This window comes from Dama dama, chromosome 14 (assembly GCF_033118175.1).
Source record: "Dama dama isolate Ldn47 chromosome 14, ASM3311817v1, whole genome shotgun sequence".
NCBI classification, from domain to species: domain Eukaryota; kingdom Metazoa; phylum Chordata; class Mammalia; order Artiodactyla; family Cervidae; genus Dama; species Dama dama.
The window spans coordinates 40578375-40597318 of record NC_083694.1 but is presented as its reverse complement, the minus strand read 5'-3'; the positions used below and the strand labels follow the sequence as shown (position 1 = coordinate 40597318).

Here is an 18944-nt window from a genome sequence, read left to right as displayed (position 1 = left end):
CTTTGGGGAAGCTGTGCAAATGCCTGGACTTGCAGATTTGGCACTTTATTTGACATGCATTTTCTTAAACTTATATTTATGATTTTTTTTTTTTTTTGTCTTATAGATCTTTATCCCCATTTTACAAGGCCTGGCTCTTGCTGCCAAAGAGTGCTCCCTCGATAGTGACTACTTTAAATACCCCCTCATGGTAAAACTTTGTTCTTTTTCTTGTAACCCATTCAGTTGATGTTTTTCTTCCAAATGATTTTAACCTACACTTCTCTTTCAGGTCCACGACCAGCTTTGTTTTCAAATGTAAAACATGAAAGCATTGCATTGGCCATGCATTGTGTTTGTTGCATCTGTAAAGACAGTTAGCAGCAGGGTACCTATTGCACCATCGAATCCTAGACAGGAGTCAGTGATGGAGGCATTTGAATGTACTTCACCTTATCCTGTAGCTTACGAAGACAGTAATCATTGACGATACCCTTTCTGATTGTCCTAGCAATGAGCATAATGTATTTAGGATGAAATTTTGCTAATTAGGAACAAAAAAAAAAGGAACTAAGACAAATGCAACTAAAAAGAGTTAAACTAAGAAAAGAAATACAATTTTATCTTTATGTAGTGACTTTGTACAGAAAATCGCTGAGTGATTTCTCTTGTTCATCTTCCCCATTTTCTGAGGCTGTGCACTTCCTTTCAGACTTTACTTGAAAAACCCAGATCTTCTCAGCTCCTGCAGACACTTAGAGCAAGCGTAAATTGTGGACAGAACTTTCGGCTGGATTCTCACCAGGGGTCTCCACTGTCATGAAAATATTACCACCAGAAAGAAAATAAGATGCTCTTTTCTTCTCTGAATTCGCTTATTTAAACTTTCGTGAGAAAAGTACTTTGAAACCTTACTGAATAATTTTCATTCTAAAAGTATGAAGGAAAAATATCAAAACATGAAATCAGTTAACTCTAGGAATAAAGACAACCTTGTGTAAATTGAGGCCTTGTTTAAATTAATGTGTTGCACTGCTTCTGTTGAATTTTACTCATTCTACTGACTTGATTCCATCTTGCCATTAATCTATTGCTTCCTGAGGGCCCCCACTGTGCCAGCGGGGGGCACACAGGAGCCCATGAAACAAGGCGCCTTTCCACACAGTGCTCATCAGTTAAGTCGATCAGACATGTGCGACTCTTTGCGATCCCATGGACTGCAGAACGCCAGGCTTCCCTGTCCATCGTCAACTCCCGGAGCTTGCTCAAACTCGTGTCCATCGAGTCGGTGATGCCATCCAACCATCTCATCCTCTGTCATCCCCTTCTCCTCCTGCCTTCAGTCTTTCCCTGCATCAGGGTCTTTTCCAGTGAGTCAGCTCTTCACATCAGGTGGCCAGAGTATTGGAGTTTCAGCTTCAGCATCAGTCCTTCCAATGAATATTCAGGACTGATGTCCTTTAAGATTGACTGGTTTGATCTCCTTGCAGTCCAAGGAACTCTCAAGAGAGTCTTCTCCAGCACCACATTTCAGAAGTGCTCGTAATCTACTGCAAAAATCAAGACCACAGCAACACAGTCAAATATTACACCAAGGTCAATGTGAACACAGAAGTGTATTTACCTATTTCAGAAAATCAAAACTGAGCTAAGAAGCTAAACATTAAACACAACACTGGGTAAATAAAAAGTGAAGCAGGAAGTCGTGGTCTGAAAAATAATTTTGAATGAATTTATGTCAGCGTTCTTCCCACTGCACATGTTACTCAGGTTCCCCACGAAATTCTGTGAATCCTCATATGTTGTTCTGTCTGTGGCACATAAAAGGAAGTAGAATAATCTGATGCTTTGAGTTCAGTGATTAAATCTTTCAGTTCACATGAATTATCACTGTGTTATGTAAATATTCCCTCCTGGAATTGTTGACTTTTCTGTTGTGGTTTGAATTAGCTTAATGTTTCAGTAAGGAGCTTTTAGTGTCAGATATCAACAAAATGTTCTTCTGGGTCGAAAGACAAAAGCCTCCATTATGACAGACAATAGTTTTATTTTGTGCCATTATTGATGCTTATGCAGCCAGAGAGAAAGGGCAGTAATCTGAGGCAGGAAGAGGAAGACCCTTGGAGCTAGGATCAGAAAAGAATCATGGTCGTTATCCTGTAGGTCGGTGGATCCCGGCTTTGCTGTACCTTGGAATCACCTGGGGATCTTTTTAAAAATACCTCTACCTGACTCTCAAGTATTGTGATTTAGTTCTTTGGTGGTGTAGTGAGGGTGTGGCCTGGCATTGGCCTTTGAGAGGTTTCCCGGGTGATCCTAACAGTGCAGCTAAAGTTGGGAACCTGGCTCCAGGCAAGGCGAACATTTCTTTCTCAGAGATGTGTCCATGCCTGCATGCATTGACTCAGAAGCTTCCAGCGGTTGGTTTAGCAGCTTTCATAAAAACGTCCAAATCACAGAGGGAATTAAGAGTCACTGTTAAAATGGTTTTAGTATGACTGTGGCATAGTAAGCTGTGTTTATGTGCCTAAAAGCTACTTTTCCTGGTTCTCTAACATGAGAATGATCGGGTCCCCAAAGGAAAACATTGAGGTTCCCAAAAAACCAGGGATCTTGAAATCAAAGAATACTTTCAACTATATTGTGGATCCGGTAACTTACTAAATTTTAATTGTTTATAACCCTGTTTAATACTGGCAGAACTAGCCATCTAGTGTTTATGAAGCATATCTTTCTTATATAGAAAGATGTTAAATGAAAAAACCATTTATTCTAAGAATATACTCATTTATCTCTATGTGTATATGTTAAAAAATATGTCTGGAAAGCTGGTAGCCAAAATATCATTAGAGGTTATCTCTGAGGGTAAAGTTCATGAGTGATTTTTAGTTTCATTTTTTAACTTTGTTTATCTGAAGTTTTGGTTTTTTTTTTTAGCAACATGCATGTATTTATGCATCAGAAAAGCACTGAAGGTATTAGTACTTTGTTGGGAATGCATACATATTTATAGCAGCATATTAAAGCATATTAAAGCTATGTCTTGATGTTACACATGGCAGTCAGTTTAGGATGAAATACACTTAAATGACCTTTTCTGATCTTGTCTCTAGGCTTTAGGTGAGCTCTGTGAAACCAAGTTTGGAAAGACACACCCTGTGTGCAATTTGGTAAGCACTGCCCCGATAGGTTTGCATATTTTCAGTGAACACGTAGCATAGAAGAGATTCCTTAAGTAATGGTATCTGAAAAATATCTCTTGAGGGACGTGAGATGTGGATATGATTCATCCATGTGGGTGACTCTCAACTGTTACATTGTTGTCATGTGCATTATTTCCTGGGCTGACGATATTCACTTTCTTTTGTAATTTTTTAGGGTGGTTAAGTATTGTGTAGCTAGAATAACACATCCTATTAGAAACATTTTCTTGAGTCCTTTGAACAGTGGCTCATTTGAATGATATCAAAGTATATCTTGAAACACAGAAATGAAAAGGTTATCTTGTAGGGACTTCCCTGGGGGTCCAGTGGTTAAGAATCCTCCTGTCAATGCAGGGATGCAGGTTCAACCCCTGGTTGGGGAACTAGGATCCCACATGCCGTGGGGTCAAAACAAACAAAAGAAATGGTATCTTGTAAAGATGTAGAGGGTTTTCCTCCATCTGAAATGAGAAAAAAATGGATTGGGATCCTAACATATCTGTGACTGTTGTGTTTTTGGAGGTCACATGGCAGCCATTTTGTCGGTGGCTAAGAATCACCGAACAGGCTGGCTGCTTGGAACTCCGTTTGTCTCTAGTTTACCTCCCTTGCTGATTTAGTGGCCTCTTCTGTTTTCCTCCCAGGTCGCTTCTTTGCCGTTGTGGTTGCCTAAGTCTTTAAGCCCTGGCTCTGGGCGGGAGCTGCAGAGACTTTCATACTTGGGGGCTTTCTTCAGCTTCTCCGTCTTTGCAGAAGATGATGTGAGTACAGCAGCGTTTTCCACCTTGCTGCTCTTATGTTCAGATTCCTTCCCAAATGTTCATCATACGTGGATTGGATTTCTGCTTTCTCTTTGCAGGCAAAAGTGGTGGAAAAATATTTCTCAGGGCCCGCCATTACCCTGGAAAACACTCGAGTGGTGAGCCAGTCTCTGCAGCATTACTTGGAGCTGGGAAGGGTAGGTGTTCAGAAAATGAATCCAAAAGATGAATATGTTTTCAGTTCCGGAAGTTAAAAGCAGCACAGTTAGAGGCTAATTGCAGTGTAATTCAGGTAATTTGGTCCTATCCTGGAAAGGAAATAGCAGAGACTATTTTATTAAAACTTCAACTGCTTCCCTCCTCCACTCCACATTCTGCTTTCATGCTGATCCTCTGGACACAGTAGAATGTGGACTTTTCTTATGTTCTTGTAGTCAAGTTCTTTACAATGAGTGGATGTGGGCGAGGAGAAAAGTGGGAAGGAGTTTAGCTTTCCTCGAAGTCAGAAAGGAATCATTTTTTTAAACAAAGTTTTTGTTTTTTTTTCCTTCCCTTATAAAATGAATTTCAGCAAGAGCTTTTCAAGATCCTGCATAGTATCTTGTTAAATGGGGAAACCCGTGAGGCCGCTCTTAGTTACATGGCAGCTGTCGTCAATGCCAATATGAAGAAAGCACAGATGCAGGTAAGATTCCTAAAGATTGCTTTTATGTATTTGTTAAATTCTTTCATCTAACTCATTCAGTTCCCACCCAGCCTTATTCTAGGGAATGGAGATACAGAGAGACAAGCTTCCTGCCTTCGCGGAGCTTATTATGTTCTATAGGGTCAATGAATAGACTTGTAAATATATCATTTCAGACTGTCGTGGAATCTATGAAGCCAATAAAGGAAGGTAGAGGACTTGAAAGTAGCTGTCGGGGCACCAGAAGGAAGGCACGGGAGTGTCCAAGGAGGAGACATTTGGTTAAATACCTGGCTGAGAAGGAGGAGCTATCCAGGACTTCTTTCCTGACACCCTAGTGGTTAAGGCTCCATGCTTGCATTGCAGGGAGTGCAGGTTCAATCCCCGTCCCTGTGTGGGGAACTGAGAGCCCATACGCTGGAAGTAGTGGCCAAAATATGAAATTAATTTTTTAAAAATCCTGCATGCAGATTAAGTTTTAAAAAAAGACAAAAGAGCCAGCCATCGCAAGGCTGAGAAACGAGCTTTCTAGATTTATGTGATGCATAAAGGTGGGAATGAATCCACTTTAGAATAAGCTCCACTTTCAGGCTTTTGTGACTGAAGGATAGTGAATAGGAGAGAAACTGGGGAGTCATGGGCTGGAGAGGTGGGCCGCTGTACCAAGGAGGATCTTCGGGAAGGAAGCCACCAAGACTGCTGCCTGGAGGGTGGGCTGACGTAGGACAGGGCACAGGAGGCAATCCCAGGAGACCCAGGTCCTGATGCAGGAGACTGGTGACTGAGACCACTTTACCAGAGTGGAGAAGTTACAAGGACATCCTTGCTGTTTTATTCATGAGCAGCATGACATTTCTACTCAGAAGAAAAAACAGAGAGGAGCACGGACCTGTTATTAGACCACCTTGATTTCCAGCTGGGGCTCCATCATCGGCCAGCAGTGGGACAGTGGTTCTCTGTGCCCCTATTTCCTCATTGCCAAGTGGGGATAACAGTAGTACTGACTCATGGACTTAGTGTAGTTAGGATTGCGCCCAGTGCGTCGTGAACACTCCGCAGATGTTATCTATCATTATTAGAAGTGTTATATTCATGAAGCAGGATTGCACTAACACTGTCAGCCCGAGAAGCTGTTCGTCTAGTAGTCACAGTGAAACTAGTTCTGATGCTTTTGAGGAGAATAAAGAAGAGAAAGGAAACAACATTTATTGTGTTTCTCTTTACTGATTTTGAGGATCTTGGGTAAATCATGTAAATTCTCTGACCCTTAGTTTCTTCCTCTTTAAAATGTGAATAATAGTATCACTCAGTTCTAAGGCTGTGGTGGAGATTCAGTGAAAGACAACCCTTCACACACAGTTGTACTGTGTGGTTAGTCGCTCAGTCGTGTCCGACTCTTGCGACCCCATAGACTATAGCCTGCCAGGCTCCTCTGTCCATGGGATTCTTAACACTCAACAAATCGCATCTACCAGCAGAGCTCTGTGACAACAACGTGGATGTCCCCTCACTGACTTGAGGATGAAAATCTGCTCTTCTTTCTTATAAAATTGTGCCAGAATTCCTGTTCACATTGTGACTTTCGGTACTTTCTGTTTCGCAGACAGACGATAGGTTGGTGTCAACGGACGGATTCATGCTGAATTTCCTTTGGGTACTGCAGCAACTTAGTACAAAGATCAAGTTAGAGACAGTCGACCCCACGTACATATTCCACCCAAGGTGTCGGATCACGCTTCCCAACGACGAGACCAGAGTGAATGCGACGATGGAAGATGTGAATGACTGGCTGGCTGAACTTTGTGAGTGATGTGTTCACTGTTAGGTCATGAGAACATCACCCTTCTGTTTTCTTTTAATTAAAAACAAAAACGTAGAATAGATATACACATCCTATATGAGAAGGATCCATCTGGACTCAGCAACATTCCACAGTTTGAGTCTGACACCAGCTAGAGCGTCCCTGTCTGTCACCTGCCAACTCCCCCCAACCGCTAACTCCCTCTTGCCCTTGCTCCTGTTCTCCATTCTTAGGGTCAGTTTTCATTGACTCCTGTCCCCTTAAAACTGCTGTTATGGGATTATCAGGAAGAGAACTTTAATATCTTAATAGCAGCTCTATTTCATACAAGTTGCACACAAGGAGACTGAGGTTCCAGAAGGTGCCCAGCGCACCTAGACTGTCAGTCAGCACATGGCAGCTGCTGCTCAAGTGTCCTGAGCTGAGCCTTGGGCTCTCCTCACGGTACCACACTCCCTGGTCTGAGCTCTTCCTTCCAGGTGTTTCATCTGGCTACAGTTTTTCATACCTGTCAGTAGTAAAGGGAGCAAGCTCATTCTTTAGGGAAACAGAAATTTAGAAAACAGAAAAGTAGAAATGCAAGAGAAATGGGTACCATATTTTATGTTGCCAGATATTGGGTTTGAAAGTGATTCCTGAGTAGAGGGGGGAAGAATCCACTTAAATAAGTCCAACACGGGCTTATTTACATAATTTAGTACCATTTTGAGGTTTAACAATGATGTGTTTTTTTAATTTTATATATTTTTTAATTGAAGGATAATTGCTTTACGGAATTTTGTTGTTTTCTGTTAAAGAAAACAACAAGAGTTGGCCATAGGTATACATATGACCCCTCTTGAATCTCCCTCCCATAAGAGTGACGTTTGAATAGTAGAAATGTTTATATAAAAAACACCAGGAAGACACATCATAAAAGATCATTAGTGTCCATCTGTGTAAACATTTAATCAGATGGAGCAGAGTATGTGATCATTAAATGCAGCTCACAGGAAATCTGTTTTTCTTAAAATAATACTATTTAGTTTTTAAATGTGTCCTTAAACTTCTTGAAAATTCAAGTGAATTTTGTCTTCTTAATTGCAGTCTTTGCTAATACAGTCATGTGATAGATTTTATTGCTGGGATTTTGTGCTTTTTCCTAGATGGAGATCAGCCTCCATTTTCTGAGCCGAAATTCCCTACGGAATGCTTCTTTCTCACCCTGCACGCCCACCACCTCTCAATTCTGCCCAGCTGCCGTCGCTACATCCGCAGACTGCGGGCCATCCGGGAGCTCAATAGGTATGTGTGTGATGCCGTGTCCTGAGGTTGCACGAGCCACCACTCCTTCTCACAAGCATGCAGTTCCCTTGTGACCAGCAGACTTGAATGTGAGGGGTGTGTATGTTACAGAACACCATCTGCCTCTCCCACCGCATCCATGGTCCTTGGTTGGCCAGAGTTCTTTACAAGTTAAGGGACCCAGACTTAGATTTCTTAGAGTTCCCAACCCTTGGAATGTGATTGAGACCTCTGTGAACTTTTTCTACTGGGCACCTTATTATCAGAAGACACTTTAAAGGATCTTTTGGGTCCTAGACATACCCCTCTTTCCCAGGACTGTGAAACATTAATTTTGGTTTCCCTTAGTAAACAAAATCATTTACTCATACCAACATTGCAATTCACTTTATTTTTTGCATGTTGTCCTGTGGCATAAGAAGTCAAAAATGGCCAGACAGTAGCCTCAATTTCCCATTCATTAACACCATTGTTATATTTCTTAATCTGAGCATTTCTCCCCATGGGTCAACACTTGCGAACAAACCAAAGCCGCAGGAATAGGAGGCAGACATTTTTTGAGCAGATGAGCTGTAATAATAATGGAGCAGCCACTTCCACCGTTGGTTTGGTCCAGGAGTGCTGTCTGCCTTGAACTAAAGTAGAATTAATCACTGACTAATTCTAATCATTACTGGTAGCTTTCTAAAGTTTTTTTTCCCGACACATAATCTTCTTGTCTGTAAATGATGACAGTTTGTTTATGTCATGCTGCACATGGGCTTTCTGTAGTTGCAGCTAGTAGAGTCTACTCTGTTGTCGCATATAGGCTTCTCATTGCAGTGGCTTCTCTTGTTGTGGAGCACGGGCTCTAGGCTCATGGGCTTCAGTGGTTGCAGCTCCTGGAATCTGTAGAGCACAGGCTCAGTAGTTGTGGCTCATGGGCTTAGTTTCTCCAAGGCATGTGGAATCTTCCAGTCTTCCTGGACCAGGGATCAAACCATTTCCCCTGCATTGACAGGTGGATTCTTATCCACTGTACCACCAGAGAAGTCCTTTCTTTTCTTTTTCATGCCTCACTGCCCTGGCTACAGTTTCTACTACAGCCTTGAGTAGAAATATTGATAGCTTTCTTGAAATTTTTTTATTCAAGTTAATAGGGGAAGTTTTTTGGACATCTTCTATTACCAGATAAAGAAATTCCCTTTTATTTTGTGATTTTTCTAAAAGATTTTTGTTCTTAATTGGAGTTGATTTTTATTAAATGCATTTTCCATCTCTGTGAGGAGGTCAGATTTTTTTTCCCCCTTTATTTTATTCATGTGGTTGAATTATGTAAGTTGGCTTTCTGATATCAAAGCAATCTTACATTCCTGGGGAAAAACTCAACTCTGTGTTATTGCTTTTATATCTCATTGGATATTCAGTTGCTAATATTCTGTTTAGGGTTTTTGAGCCTATATTCAAAAAGAAGATTGACCTGTGATTTTATTTCTTACTAAGAGTTAAGTAAAAAAAAAAAAAAAAAGAATTAAGTAAAGTCTCTCAGTCATGTCCAATTCTTTGCAACCCCATGGACTATAGCCCACCAGGCTACTCTGTCCTTGGAATTCTCTAGGCAAGAATCCTGGAGTGGGTTGCCATTTCCTTCTCTAGGGAATCTTCCCATCCCAGGGATCGAACCTGGGTCTCTCGCACCGCAGGCAGACTCTTTACCATCTAAGCCACCAGGGAAGCCCAAAAGTGAGTCCTTCTCAAGTTTTCTTATCAACCTTATGCTTGTCATGTAGAATGAATTCTGAAATAGTCCCTCTTTTTGTATTTTTTGAGGTGTCTATTGTGTAAGAGTTATTTCTCCCTTTAACATTTGGAAGCATTGATGAAGCTGTCTGGGCTTAAAACTTTCTTTGTGGGAAGTCTTCTAAGTTAGGTATTTTATTGTTAATAGACATAAGACTGTATAGATTTTCATGCCATCTTCTGTCAGTTTTCCCGTGGTATCTGAAAGTTTCAAAATGCTTAGGCATTAAGTTATTCATAGTATCTTGACCTGTGGATTATATAAAGATAGGTTTTTTTTAAGTTTCAGATTCCTGGAGTATTTGTTCCTTTATCTCTTGTTATTGATTTCTAGCTAATTTCCACTGTGTACTTTGTATTTTATTGAGATCTACTTTGTAGCCAACATTTATTTATTTATTTATTTTTGTAGCCAACATTTAAATTAGTAAGCATTCCATAGAAGAAAGAACTTGCAGGAATTCCCTGGCGTTCAGTGGTCAGGGTGACTCACTGTCACTGCCAAGGGCCCAGGTTCAATCCCTGGTCTGGTCAGGAAACTAAGATTCCACAGTCAAGATAATAAAAGTAAAAAGAAGAAAACTCACTTTCTATGTCATTTGTTGCAGTGTTTTACAGATATCAATTGAGTCATTTGTTTATATTTTGTTCAAATTTTCCTTCTGTCTGCTGCTTTTATCAGCTTACAATATCAGTTATTGAGAGACTTATAAAAATTTCAAACTGTGTTATATCTGTTCCTTCATCCTGGGATGGGTGGCATCCTGTGGTCCCATCATTCTCACCGACTCTGGAGGATACATTTTCAGTGACACCATCTGCCACCTGCACTCCCAGCCTACAGGGGGAGTCAGTGCCTTTCAGAGATGTTGGTGTTCCCCTTACCTGTATATTTTTCAGTGCTGTGATACGAGAAGTGTCTTCCAGGACATAGTTAGGGCATGTGTGTGTTTTGAGAGGGTGGTTTTCTGAGCTAGTCATATATAGTAAATCTACATTGATATTCCCGTCTTCTTATATTTTTAACTCCTTCTGAGTTATCTCAAGGAATTCTTGACAACTTCATTTAGCAGAGATCACTGTGAATTCTAGGTTTTAGACAACCAGCTGGGCACACAGAGCCCGTCTTGGTTACCCAGAATAAGACTGAATCAGAGCCTCTGGGAGTTGTATTCATGTCAATGAATTTATCACCACATAGGAGTTTGTTAGCATGATGCTCTGTTGCTGGTCAAGGATGTTCAGAATCTATTCCCCACTTAGTGCTGAATTTCTGTTACTGCATATATAGTAAGTAGAATAATAGTGTCCCAGAGATTTTCACTGGGCTTCCCAGGTGGCGCTAGTGACAAAGAATCTGCCTGCCAATGCAGGAGATGCAAGACACAGGTTTGATCCCTGGGTCATAAAGATCCTCTGCAGTAGGAAATGGAAACCTGCTCTAGTAGTCTTGTCTGGAAAATCCCATGGACAGAGGAGTCTGTTGGGCTACAGGCCATAGGGTCACAAAGAATCAGACATGACTGACTGGCTGAGCACGCAAAGATGTTTACATCCTATTCCCCCAGAACCTGAGAATGTGTCACCTTGCATGGTGAAGGAGACTTTGCAGATGTGATTGAATGTAAGATCTTGAGATAGGGAGATTTTCCTGGATTATCTGGGTGGACCCAGTATATCACAAGGGTCCTTTCAAGAGGGAGGCAAGGGAGGCAGAGTGAGAAAGGAGATGTGATGACAGAAGCAGACATCAGAGTGGTGTGGGTCCACAAGCCAAAGAATGCAGGCCCCCTCTGGAGGCTAGAAAGAGCAAGGAAACACTCCCCCCTAGGGTCCCCAGAAGTAATGCATGTCTGTTGACCCGCTGGAGATTTCTGGCCTCTGGAATCCTAAGGCTATACTTGTGCTGTCTCAAGCCAGTAAGTTTGTGATAATTTGTTAGAACAGCAATAGGAAGCTAATAAACATATTAGCAAGTCTGTTTTTTTTTTTTTCTTCTAACATAACTTTGTAATTGGTCCTTAAGGACAGTGATCTACTCCAGCCGTGGTGGAAGCAATGAAATATGGTGGGTTGGGACCTTAGGGAAACTGGCATCATCCTGCAGTGTGACCACCTCAGCTACAGTCACCAACCACAGGCACTGCTGCTGCTCTCAAATGAGGCTCAGGAGACTTGGGTGGGATGGGTGCCTGGATTCTCCAGAACCCCTCCATTTGAATTCTTGGAATCCCAGCCTTCTCTGTGACGTTCAGATAAGAGATCCAGTGAGGTTATGGATGCAGTCTGTGTTCTCATCTGGTGCTCTGTGTGGACCAGATTCTGCTGCTTTATGGTCATCCTGGAAACGCCCTAACTCACTAGCTTTTCCTTGAGGTGAGATCTTATAACCTGGAACCTGTAGTTTCCTCGTGTGAATGCCCCAGTGTCTTCACGCATAGCCAATCCATCTCTTCATTCCCAGAAATCAGTAGTGGTTGTTCATGCAGCTGTTTTTCCACCGAGAATCTTGGGCTTCTGGTGTTACGCCCTCAAATGCTCAATGAATCTTTACCACTTTGAAACCAGCCCAGTTGAAGAACTAATAATCCCAGAGCCTGTTTTCCTTGAGGGTCTGTTACCTGCAACCTCTTCCTGCCAATAATCATACAGGTTATTATGTTAGCTTCTTTTTGTTGCTCCAGCAGATTACCATGACCTTCGTGTGTTAAAATAACAAAAATGATCGTCTTAGGGTTTTGGGGATTAGAAGTCCTAAAACTGAGGCTGCATTTCTTCTGAGGCTTTAAGGAAGAATCTCTCTTTTTTTTTTTTTTTTTTTGCCTTGTCTAGCTGCTAGAGACCCCTTGGCCCACAGCCCCTTCCTCCATTTTCCCAGGCAACAGTGTAGCATCTTCAGCTCGCTGCCTCTCTGGCCTCTGCTTCACTGGTCACCTCTCCTTCTCTTCTCCCTCTTCTCTGACTCCCTCTCCTTCTCTTCACTCAGACCCTATGACGACATGGGACCTGCCCAGACAATCCAAGACAAGCTCCTCATCTCGAGGTCCAAACCCTTAATCATATTTGCAAGGTTCCTTCTGCCATGTGGCTTCCCTGGTGGCTCAGAGGGTAAAGCATCTGCCTGTGATGCAGGAGACCCAGGTTCAATCCCTGGGTTAGGAAGATCCCCTGGAGAAGGAAATGGCAACCCCACTCCAGTATTCTTGCCTGGAAAATCCCATGGACCAAGGAGCCTGTGGGCTACAGTCCACAGGGTCACAAAGAGTCGGACATGACTGAGCGACTACACTTTATGCCATGTAAGGCAACATATTCACAGCTCCTTGGGATTAAGCTGTGACATCTCCTTGCTCGTGGTGGTTGGGAAGCCGGGGTAGGGGTGGGGGGCGGGCACTCTGTCTACCATGTCATGTTCCAGTTGTAGACAAAGGAGTCCACTTTATCTGAGGTTAGTAGAAAGAGAGTTATTAAGGCTGTTATTTGGTTTATTGAGGAAGGCCTGGAAAAGAGGACTCCCAGAGCTCTCCTTTGAACTGGGCCTGCCAGGAAGCTGCTTCAAAGTTTAGACTCTGCCAGCACTTCAGCCAAAACCCTTCTACACTGTGCTTCCAGAAGACCCATGTGACTAATCTCTTCACTGTATTTACTTCTACCTCCAGTGAGGGTTCACCTCTTGGTAGGAGCTAGGTCATGTGCAGAAGTGCTGGCCACAAGGGAGTCTGGGAAATAAATATACTTTTGAAAAATATATCACTGGACTTCCGTAGTGGTATGGTGGATAAGAATTCACCTGCCAATGCAGGGGACAGAGGAAGATTCCACATGGTGTAGAGGAACTAAGACGGTTTGCTACAACTACTGAAGCCCACGTGCTCTAGAGCCTGTGCTCCTCAACAAGAGAAGTCACCGAAATGAGAAGTTACGCACTGCAACTAGAGAGTAGCCCCTGCTCGCCACAACTAGAGTAAAGCCCACATGTAGCAACGATGGCCCAGAGCAACCAAAAATGAAAAAAATATGTATGTATCAATGATACAAAAATATATAGGTATCATTGTGTAGTTTTCTACACCATGTTTTGATAGAATGGGTTGAAATGTGTTAAGTGAGGCAGCCTTTAAAATATGCAGCATATTCCATGATCAGGGAAGGCTTTACCTCAATGACAGGTGATATTTGAGGAGATACTTGAAGAGAGTGAAGGAGTAAGTCACAGAGATAACCTTAGAGAAGAACATTCCAGGCAGAAGGGAAAATGCCTAGTCAAATTGTCTTTTGCTTTGGGTAATTGAGTAGGCATAATAATCTTGATTTTTCCTGAGACTTCATTTTCTCCTTCCCAGAAAAACAAGAAACAATATTTCCTTCCAAAAGTAATAATTACTGTATTTCACCAAATCTAAAATGCCATCCACTTTAAGATATTACGTTGGGAACCAATAGAAAAGATGAACGCTGCCAACATAACCATAACTTCCTATCGATTTTAATGATGCTTATGTAGTGGGGGAGGGAGAGGGGATGTATGTCTGAGAATCAGTGAAATTGTGAAGATGAATAGATACGATGGATGATGGATCTGTGTGTCTTCTTTCATTTGACTGTTAGTCTTTAATTTCAGAACTGTGGAAGATCTGAAAAATAATGAAAGCCAGTGGAAAGACTCCCCACTGGCAACCAGACACCGTGAGATGCTGAAACGCTGCAAAACTCAGCTTAAGGTCTGTATAGTTAACTGGGGTAATTGTGGATCAGCCTCACAATAGGAATTTTCCCACCAGAATATGCGCCTTGAATGAACAGTTTAATGTCCTCATTCTTTCCTCATTATTCTTTTCCCCCAAGATAAAAATGGTACATTTAAATGCGTGTTGATTGTTTCTACGTATATGTAAATCTCAGGACCAAAAATGCATAGCGTGTGCCAGTAATTATATGAATTCTTAATGGATCTTATCATCCTTGAACATCATCTCCCTTTCCTTACCTCACGCAAGATGTTCCCCCTCTGCTAACCCTGACTCCGCACCAGAAACACACACACTCCAGTTTGTCCGGCCACACATCTTCATGTTTGACACAGTGGATTTGTGGTAGTGGAAAGCTCTCTTTCCTTTGCCCCTCATTCTTCGTTGAATTGAAAATGATCCATTGTATAGAACCTAACTGTAGACGGGAAGATTTCTGCTTATAAACATGGTGGTGGTGGTTTAGTTGCTAAATTGTATCTGACTCTTGCAACCCCATGGACTGTAGCCAGCCAGGCTCCTCTGTCCGTGGGATTCTCCAGGCAAGAATACTGGAGTGGGTTGCCATTTCATTCTCCAGGGGATCCTCCTGATCCAGGAATTGAACCCAGGTCTCCTGCATTTACTGGCAGATGATTTACCGACTGAACTATGAGGGAAGCCCTTATAAACATATAAGGAAGCTTATAAACGTGGCTAAAAACAAACACTAGCTAAAGTTGTACAAGGGAAGCACAGACAGCAAATGTATTCATTTTTCTGTGTTTATGTTCAGATTACAAAGCTGAATGTTAGCTGGCTATGTTTTCTGTTACAGTAGGATGATATGTAGAAATTTTACCTGACTTAGATTTCTGGTACAAGTTAAAAGCTTCAGTTTTATTTACTAATGGAGTAGAAACCTCTTCGAGAAGCAGAATAAGCCAGGGACTCTTTTCTGGGGTCTGTAGACCCCTTAAGCACTCCAGAAAGAGGTTTCAAGAAGTCTGGCAACTGTTGACATTTATATGTAATGTGTGTGCATGTGGATGTTTAATCTCACAGTGATCCTCTGAGATGGGTGTTATACCCTTGGTGAACGAGCATTTTGCCCAAGATGAGCTTAAGTACTGACCTGGAACTTAGATGTGAATATGTCAGGCTCCTTCTCAGTAACCACCACTGACTTCCAAAGGGTCTCTCTTGTCAAGTTTTTCAAATATGACAGTGATGACTTAGCCTTTTCAGCACTAAACTATGCCCAGTGGTTCGCATGGCACACCTTCTTAGAGCAGAGGAAGCTCTTGAGACACAAACAGCATCTTACAGCCCATTAGCTAATGCTCTGGAAGCCCTAGAGCAGGGGTCCCCAACCTCCAGTATCTAATGCCTAATCTGAGGTGGAGCTAATGTAATAACAAACCTAAAGTTCAAAATAAATATAATGTGCTCAAATCACCCCAAACCTCAAACCATCCCTACCCCACCACATCCCACTCTGGAAAAATTGTCTTCCACGAAACTGGTCCCTGGTGCCCAAAAGGTGGGGGACTGCTGCCCCGGAGCCTAGATTTCCCAGCTCCTGGCCCTGCCTGTGACCACACATAGGGACTTAGCCACCAGCTAATCTATGAATGGGGACATACCTGCCTCCACAGAAACTGGTACGATGCAAGGCCTGTGCTGATGCTGGCTTGCTTGATGAGAGCTTTCTGAGAAGATGTCTGAACTTCTACGGCCTTCTCATTCAGCTGCTGCTCCGCCTCCTGGACCCTGCCTACCCGGAGTGAGTTGCTCTGTCTTCCTCCCCGTCTCCACTCGTCCAGGCAGTGTTGTCTTTATTGCCCTACAGAGCCGACACCCAACACCAAGACCTGGGATAATGTAATCAGGAATGCATTTCCAGATTGTACTTAGATAGACTATGAAAGTAGTGATGTTAATAGCTGTTTTCTCTGAAATTAGTTACAGTAGTGAAGGACTGTCAACACTTCTTAGGTTAATTTTGAGAGAGTGCTTTTTGAAAATTGGCTATAAAATTTTTGATAAAAAAGGAAATCTATGAATCGGAAGTGAAAAGTTGGGATTAACAGGATATTGGGTCCCCCCGAGCACTGGGTCCAGGCAGACCCCTAGTCAGTTCCAAGAATGAACCGAGAACATCATGGATCTCTTTATCATCACCTGGACAGCTCCTCCAGACAGCCATTTTTGTTTTCTTTGTTTCAATTTTATGGTTATTATGAAATCTCCAGATCATCAATGTTGGGGAGGTTGGCCAAAGCCAGCTGCAGGAATGGAAAATAGTATTTAAAGTAAAAATGTCCCCGATGGTAAGAATTGGAATTCTAAACCAGTTCTGCCAATCCTCAGACTCTATATTCGTTTTTGTTTAGTCTCTTAAGTCGTGTCCAACTCTTTTGTGACCCCATGGACTGTAGCGTACCAGGCTCCTCTGTCCATGGGATTTCTCAGGCAAGAATACTGGAGTGGGTTGCCATTTCCTTCTCTAGGGGATCTTCCTGAACCAGGGATCGAACCTGGGTCTCCTGAATTTGCAAGTGGGTTCTTTACCACTGAGCCATCAGGGAAGCCTCCAAGTCTATATAGGTACAGATTATGGCGTTGATTACAATCATTCACATAAGGAATTATGGAAGAGAAAGAAGAATATATAAAGCAGATGCCTTCCAAAGAATCAAAAGTTGCATTTTGCCTCTAAATGCAAAAGCGTTTATGTGTAGTATTAAAGATGAAATTCAAACATATAAAAGCAAAGAAATAAATGTGTGGCTGTATTGTCTTAAACAGTTTGAACTGCATAAAATGACCAACCATGACACTTTTATTTCCTTCGCGTTTTATTTGTTGCATTAACCTTAACAGGAAACCAAGAAAAGGAACAACATTCACGTCCACCTTAGCACATCCCCATCTTCATGATTCCCTGTTCATTTCTGGTTGCAGTTTCTTTGCCTGTGCACTGTTTACTTAGTTGTATTATAGAATGAGAGCTTTTTGCAGATGAACCACTTATTGTAATTGTAGTGTTCTAGTCCTCATAGTTTGATGTGTCACGATTTCACTTTGTAACCTGTACTTTTCTCTCTTTGACAGTGTAACACTGCCTTTAAATTCAGATGTCCCCAAGGTATTTGCAGCATTGCCTGAGTTTTATGTAGAAGATGTTGCTGAATTTTTATTTTTTATTGTACAGTAAGTCCCATTCACATATTACATATTTATAATATGTTTTTATATTTAATGTACACATTGTATTACAAACCTCCATTTGATGCCACTGAATGCTGCCCAGAGACTGGAAAAATAAATCCAGCTGTGGCACCAAGCCAATTCCAATAATATCTCAAGACAGAAGCAGGATTAACAATGCTAGTAATAATGTACTCTGTGAAAATTGAGTTGAATTTTTAATAACTGAGTATGCGTTTCTGAGAAACAGAAGGAGAAACAGTTTATAAATATCTGAGTGAACATTCAAAAGCCAGAAATACCCACATCTGTATTTTGTACCAATATTTTTCTCAGCTGTAAAATTAGAGAAAGCTTACAAAGAAATAGGTTGAGTTTATAAGCAGTATTTGAAATCTGAAAAAATGAAAACTCCATCAAAATATTTTTTAAAGTCTTTTTGGTCGTGAAGATCTTTTGTAAAATTATGATTTCATTGTAGCTTCGGTTTATTTTCCAAGACGTAAGTTAATGTAACATGCTGTGGTCAATAGACACAGTGGGTTTGAAATCCTATCCAGTTATAATGTGAATAGTCACCTTAAAATCAACAAGTTAACGTCCTTCAGCAACGTGGTTCCTCAACCTATTCGTCCCCTTCCTCACCCAGTCAGAAGCATCCACCCACGTTGAGCCTCTCGAAGCTTCACTACCTGTCCTTCTCGCCTCTCTTCAGATACTCTCCTCAGGTGCTTTACGAGCCCTGCACTCAGGATATTGTGATGTTCCTCGTCGTGATGTTGTGTAACCAGAACTACATCCGAAATCCGTATCTGGTGGCCAAACTGGTAGAAGTCATGTTCATGACCAACCCTGCTGTTCAGCCAAGGACCCAGAAGTTTTTTGAAATGATCGAGAACCATCCCCTCTCCACCAAGTTGTTGGTCCCTTCCCTGATGAAGTTTTATACAGGTAATGTTCCTGGTGTGTGCAGGTGGGCAGGATTTTCTGAAACCAGCAGGTGAAGTTGTTCTAAACCTGCTACCTAATCTCCTAGTGTCCACATAGAAGTATCACCCACTAACCCACCGCCAGCAGTACAAAAACTGTTGGTTATTTTCCGCTCAAGTTGTGGAAACATTACACTGACCACTCTCTTTAATGCATACTAGTCACTGATAATTCAGTGGAATCCATAAAAAGGTAGAGGGGTTACATTGAGACCAAATTGATGTTTTTATCTGAAATTACCTGGTTCATTTTATATTTGACTGTGCTAGGTCTTCATTGCTGCACACGGGCTTTCTCTAATTGCAGCAAGTGGGGGCTACTCTTTACTGCGGTGCTCAGGCTGCTTCTTACAATGGCCTCCCTTGCTAGGGCACATGGACTTCAGTAGTTTCAAACCCATGTCCCCTGCATTGGTGGTGAATTCCTAACCACTTGCACCACCAGGGGAGCACTACCCGGTTCATTTTATTTATTTATATATATATATATATATTTTTTTTTAAGGTGTTTATTTTTATTTTG

General features: G+C 41.8%; 1 protein-coding gene and 1 non-coding gene across 4 annotated transcripts in view; both read left to right on the top strand.

Moving 5' to 3' along the window:
- The window catches only part of UBE4B (ubiquitination factor E4B), a 123319-nt gene that overhangs the window by 80397 nt on the left and 23978 nt on the right, over nucleotides 1-18944 (top strand). For all 3 annotated transcript variants that reach the window (XM_061160436.1, XM_061160439.1, XM_061160438.1), the window contains 11 exons: nucleotides 107-190; nucleotides 3093-3149; nucleotides 3827-3943; nucleotides 4042-4140; nucleotides 4515-4628; nucleotides 6232-6430; nucleotides 7575-7713; nucleotides 14114-14213; nucleotides 15878-16005; nucleotides 17337-17435; nucleotides 18148-18383. In XM_061160436.1, coding sequence (XP_061016419.1) covers nucleotides 107-190; nucleotides 3093-3149; nucleotides 3827-3943; nucleotides 4042-4140; nucleotides 4515-4628; nucleotides 6232-6430; nucleotides 7575-7713; nucleotides 14114-14213; nucleotides 15878-16005; nucleotides 17337-17435; nucleotides 18148-18383 — 1372 coding nt within the window. The remainder of the gene's footprint in view (nucleotides 1-106; nucleotides 191-3092; nucleotides 3150-3826; nucleotides 3944-4041; nucleotides 4141-4514; nucleotides 4629-6231; nucleotides 6431-7574; nucleotides 7714-14113; nucleotides 14214-15877; nucleotides 16006-17336; nucleotides 17436-18147; nucleotides 18384-18944) is intronic.
- TRNAH-GUG (transfer RNA histidin (anticodon GUG)) lies at nucleotides 12583-12655 on the top strand. Its single transcript has one exon. It is a non-coding gene; the product is annotated as a tRNA-His (tRNA).